The sequence below is a fragment of the Microtus ochrogaster genome, chromosome 7 (assembly GCF_000317375.1).
Source record: "Microtus ochrogaster isolate Prairie Vole_2 chromosome 7, MicOch1.0, whole genome shotgun sequence".
In the NCBI taxonomy this organism is placed as follows: Eukaryota; Metazoa; Chordata; class Mammalia; order Rodentia; family Cricetidae; genus Microtus; species Microtus ochrogaster.
In genome coordinates, this window is record NC_022014.1 from 70,318,181 (window position 1) to 70,323,353 (window position 5,173).

Here is a 5,173-nt window from a genome sequence, read left to right on the forward strand (position 1 = left end):
CATGTAAGAAAAAACAAAACAAAGGAACGGGACTTCATGCACATCTACACACGTCCTCGTGACAGACATTGGCATCCCCATTAGATACTGACCTTGGGAATGGCAGTTTCAAAACTGTCCTCCCCTTCCCCTACCCCAGTATTCCCAGGAGCACACAGCTATGGTGGGATCTCTGACCCATTTCCCTGCACGGCTCAGATCTCCCACTTCCTTCCACCGAGTGGAGACAGAGTAGGTGGAGGAAGAGCATGAAAGGTGCCGAAGAGAGGAAATCCTGGGATTGTGGGGAAGCCTAGGACTCCACAGTGACCTTGAGCCTTGCCAACGCACTCCTGAATAGGGCTAGACCTGGAAGGTCTGACCCTCTTACCTCTGCCACGGCTGAGAGGATCTTGGAACGGAAGGGGATGATGGCACAGATCACACACAGTAGCCAGAAGATAATGAGCACCCCTGAAGACTGCACCCCACGGAGCCGCTCATACTGGATCAACAGTGTGGCCAGCAGCTGCACAGGGAGGGCAGGGAAGGCTTGGCCCAAGCACACACATCTGGGCCTGCTCTCACCCCCTCTGGTGTTGGCCAGATGTTTGGCAGTCATTTTACCCTCTGACCACTGCCATGTGCCCACCCTCCTCCTCAGAGCCCACGGTCCCAGCATACACCACTCTCCACGGGAGACCTCCCCACAGTTTCCTGGGCCCCACACTAACCATGGTGATCCCCACCACCAAGGGTGTGACAAACAAGACAGGAGCAGGAGCTGAGCCGGAGAGTAGGCCGTGGAAGGAATAGAAGAGGTCCACCCAGGAGACACACCACAGCAGAACACCTAGGGCCTGCAGACAGGGCACAGGTTGGAGTCTCCATTCTAAAGGGCAGTGCCAGTCCCTGCCGGGGAGGGGTCCCCGCTCATGCAGTCATCATAAAGCTATCAGACCTGCCTACTCAGAGCGTCTAGGGTGGGTGGCGGGAAGTTCCGTTGTTTGGACATTCTACAACTTTCAAAACAGGGAAGGGCTGCAGACCCTGTTAGTAAGCTTCTAAGAGCCATAACTGGGGAAGGGGCAGCGGCAGGGGCAGGCTGGGAACACTGGTTTAGTTATCAGTGAGGGACAAGGGGTTTATCAGAATCCTTTAGGTCTCCCCACTCAGAAGGCAACTCGGAGCCCCTGACCGTCTTGAGCCTGGACAAGCGGGTGAGGACGATGTAGCCATGCTTGTTGTGCCTCAGGTAGAACAGGTAGCAGGGCAGGGCAGCCCACAGATAGATGCAGGGGATCCAGGCCAGCAGGGAGTTCTGGAAACAGGGTGTGAGGTCCGGAGTATCAGTATATATAGACAGGTTGGAGTCCTGGGGAACAGAGACAGAACGGTTTAGCGTAGCGATGACTTCCTGCAGGCACAGCTGTCCCTCAGGGAGGTGGCTGGACCTAGGAGGTGGGTATGGGGTGGAGGATAGGCGAGGGCAGGAGACTGAGCATGCCCGTGGATAGGTGAGCAGGAGTGACCCGGTGTGAACTCCCAGGAGCCCGAGGCGGCCTCGCTTCCTCATACTCTTGCTAACTGAGGGATAATTTAAGCGCAATATAAACTGCACCCATTTAAAGTGTACAAGCCAGTGAGTTTGACAGTTGCGTAACTCCTCAAAGCCATTGCCACCATAAAGACACGGTATTTCCATTATCCTGCAAGGTCACTGATGTCTCCTTGCCTTCCACCTTCCCAGGCTAACGGTGTCTTTCAATGTTCTTCATCTTTCCCCTATTCTTTTCAAGATGAATAAAAAAAAAAAAAAAAAAACAAAATAAAAAACAAACCTCCCTTTCCAGAACACTCCTAGGCAAGGAGAGAGCTTGCCGGGTCCTTAGGTGGTAAGGTTAGGTGGATGACTTTTTTGCATCAGCATGGAAACCTTGGATTCCTAGAATCCAAGTTTCTTTCTTTCTGTTTTAAAACCAACCCAACATGGTGGTCCACACTTGTAACCCAGTGTTTTTGTGGGGGGACAGGTGGATCCCTAAAATTTACTGGCCAGACAGTCTAGCACAATTGATGACATTCCAGTTCACTGAGAGACTCTGTCTAAAAAAACAAACAAACAAACAAACAAACAAACAAACAAACAAAGGTGGAGGACCAGCCAGATGGTTCGGCAAGGGCACCAGTCGCCAACCAAGACTTATAAACTGAGCCCCTTCCCCAGAAGCACAGGGGAAAGAGAGAACCAACTCCCTGTAAATTGTTCCCTGACCTTCACACTTGCATTGTGACACTTCCACACACCCTTCCAAATAAATAAATGTAATAAAATAATGAGTGGAGATAACCATCAACCTTGGATCTCTGAAAGCACACTCTCCTGTGTGAAGACAGTGCTAATGAATACACATGCCACAGAGGAAAAGATGGGGTGGCCATCCTCTGCCCTCTGTACCTTAATGAGTGACGTGAGACTCACAGAACAAAAGGGAGGGGCAGAGGCCTTTGCAGATTACAAAGGGAAAGGTAAGCAACTGTCTCTATTCAGAGGGAGAGCCTTGGGTATAGCCTGGGAGGTCTGTGTTTTAGATCCTGCAAGCAGCTCAGCGTGGCTGGTCACTTTCTTGCCACAGCTCTTCCACACTTCTTAGACGGTGATGCGGTAACACATTCATTCACAAATGCTTTGTATTCAGATCACTCCCTCCAAGGTGGCTAATGGACTCATCTTTCCCTCTTCTCCCAAAGCATTAGATGTTCTTTACAAGAAGCCCCCAGAATACAAACAAATAATGAGACACCCGCCCACCATTCCATCCACCTAGAGACAAGTGTTGCCTGAGGATATACCGCCCACCTTCCAACTATCATTTAATTTGTATGCAAGTCACAGATGCACATAAATCCGCTTTTCCTGAAGCAGATTTGTTTTCTGTTACTGGAATTGGAAGTTTCTCTCACACGTGCATGACTCTGAAGGCTTGGCTGCTTCAGTACTTTCAAAGGAGACAAGAAAGCACAAATGGATGCCCTACAGATTGGGGTGGAGCTTGATAGGTCAGGGGAAGCTCAGTGGTCTTTTTTTTTCTTTTCTTCTTCTTGTTTGTTTGATTGCTTGTTTTCAAGACATTTTTCTGGGGAGTCCTGGAATTTGCTCTGTAGATCAGGCTGGCCTCGAACTCACAGAGATCTGCCTGCTTCTGCCTCCCGAGTGCTGGGATCATCAAAGTGTGTACTACCACTGACCAGCTTTGTTTTTATTTTTTAAACCAGGTATAGTGGCCTGTGCTTATGACGCCAGGACTGGGAGGTGAAGAAAGGCCGATTTGGTGAATTTTAGGCCACTAAGAGATCCTATCTCAAAAAAAGGTGGATGTTACCGAAGAAATGGCACCGCAGGAACTGTCTGAGGAATGACATTTCAGGTTGTCCTCTGGCTTGCATGCACACACACACGTGTATGTAGGCCTGCACACATATGAACATGTGCATGTGCACATACATGTAAAAGGAGAAAGGAGGAGGGGGAGATTAGGAAGTGGGTCTCTCTAGTGGTGACTAGCACGGGCCTGGCTTTGAAAGGAGATGGAGAAGCAAGTTGGGTGTCTCAGTTCTCCTTATATTTGCTCCTCCAGCCCTGCTCCTCCCCAGCCTCCTGCAGCCACTCAGTCCCTGAGCTTTGCCAGACTCTGCATGGGAAATGACTTCAGCCATTCTCTCGCTTGCTTATGCTCGCCTCTTGGCAGTGGCTCTTTCCTGGTCTCCCCACGCCTGGCAAGCAGCATTCCTTACCGGCCTTTTCTTTCTCCCAGTGAACTCTGTGCACACAGCCTCAGCCCCTGGGTTGTTGCATCGTTGTTCATAGATTTCACTCAGGAACTCCAAAGCTGAGCCAATAGCTCTGGTCTCCTAGGCCTATGTGGGCAAGCCCCCTCGCCTCTTAGATGATATCCCCATCTGTCCTCAGTCACCTCATGTCCAACACCATTTGCCCCAAACTTGCTTGCTTCCTGAAAGGAACAGCTGTCTTACTGATTCCACGTGTCTCCGTCAAAGCCACCACCACGCGTCTAGGTCCCCCGATGCACCAGGGTACCGGACTCTTGCCGGACAGTTTGCTTGATAGGCTGGTGTGTGACTCTGGCTCTCGCCTCTTTTAAGCTGTGTGATCTCAGGCAAGGAGATTTGCCTCTCACCTCTCTGGGCCTCGGCTCCATCAGGGTTGAGGCCAGGATGATAATATGCCCTCCTCGACCACTGTCACGGGGTCCCTCTCCTGCCTTCTGGCCATCACACCACCTCTTACCATTTTCAGAGCACCTGCCAAGGGGCTCTGCTCTCTTCCCTTCTGGTACCTCGAGGATGTGGGTCCTGGCTCTCTGCTTCCTACAGGGCCATGGAATCTTTTTGCTGGCTCCTTCTCTTGGTGTGAGAGTGCCCAGACTCAGTCCTTTCTCTTCTCTATCTGGGCTTGCCTTCTGCTGATCTCTTTTGCTCTCTAGTTCCAGGCTGGTTAGGTACCAGTGACTTTTGGGCTTATCTCTCTAGCCTATGGCACCTCAGTCACCCATGCTGTGTCCGGTTCTTAACTAGAAACCTCTATTCCACATATCCTGTAGCCTGAACTATGTCCCGGTAACCTGATTTCTAGTTCTGTTTCTCCTAAAACAGTTCCTGGCCTAAAGGTAGCCAGCGGCTCTTTTGCACACTCTGGCTCATTCCTGCCTCAGGATCTTTGCGCATACCATCTTCTCTTTCCAGAGTGTTCCTCCCTTACATGGTTAAGTCTTTCACTTTCCACGAGGCCCATCATGATCCCCTTGTATAATAATATCACCTATCACCTTCACCAGACTCAGAACATCCCAATCCCCTTCCACCTTTTCGGCTGCACCTATCCCCTAACACGGCATATAATTTATTCATTTATCGCATTATCTTTCATCCTTTCTCATTAACATACAGTGTCATTGAAGTAAACCACTTTTATTTAATTTATTGTACCAAACACATAGTAGATGCCCAGAAAAAAGTAGTTTAAATAATTTAGGTGACGCACGCCTTTAATCCCAGCACTCGGGAGGCAGAGGCAGGCGGATCTCTGTGAGTTCAAGATCAGCCTGGTCTACAAGAGCTAGTTCCAGGACAGGCTCCAAAAACCACAGAGAAACCCTGTCTCGAAAAACCAAAA

At 50.1% G+C, this 5,173-nt stretch overlaps 1 protein-coding gene across 1 annotated transcript in view; it reads right to left on the reverse strand.

Moving 5' to 3' along the window:
• Positions 1-5,173, reverse strand: part of Abcc3 (ATP binding cassette subfamily C member 3) — a 53,464-nt gene that overhangs the window by 33,235 nt on the left and 15,056 nt on the right. The window contains exons 2-4 of the mRNA XM_005350553.2: positions 1,178-1,354; positions 714-839; positions 371-508 (exon numbers count right to left, since the gene is read on the reverse strand). Of these exons, the coding sequence (XP_005350610.1) occupies positions 371-508; positions 714-839; positions 1,178-1,354 (441 nt within the window). The remainder of the gene's footprint in view (positions 1-370; positions 509-713; positions 840-1,177; positions 1,355-5,173) is intronic.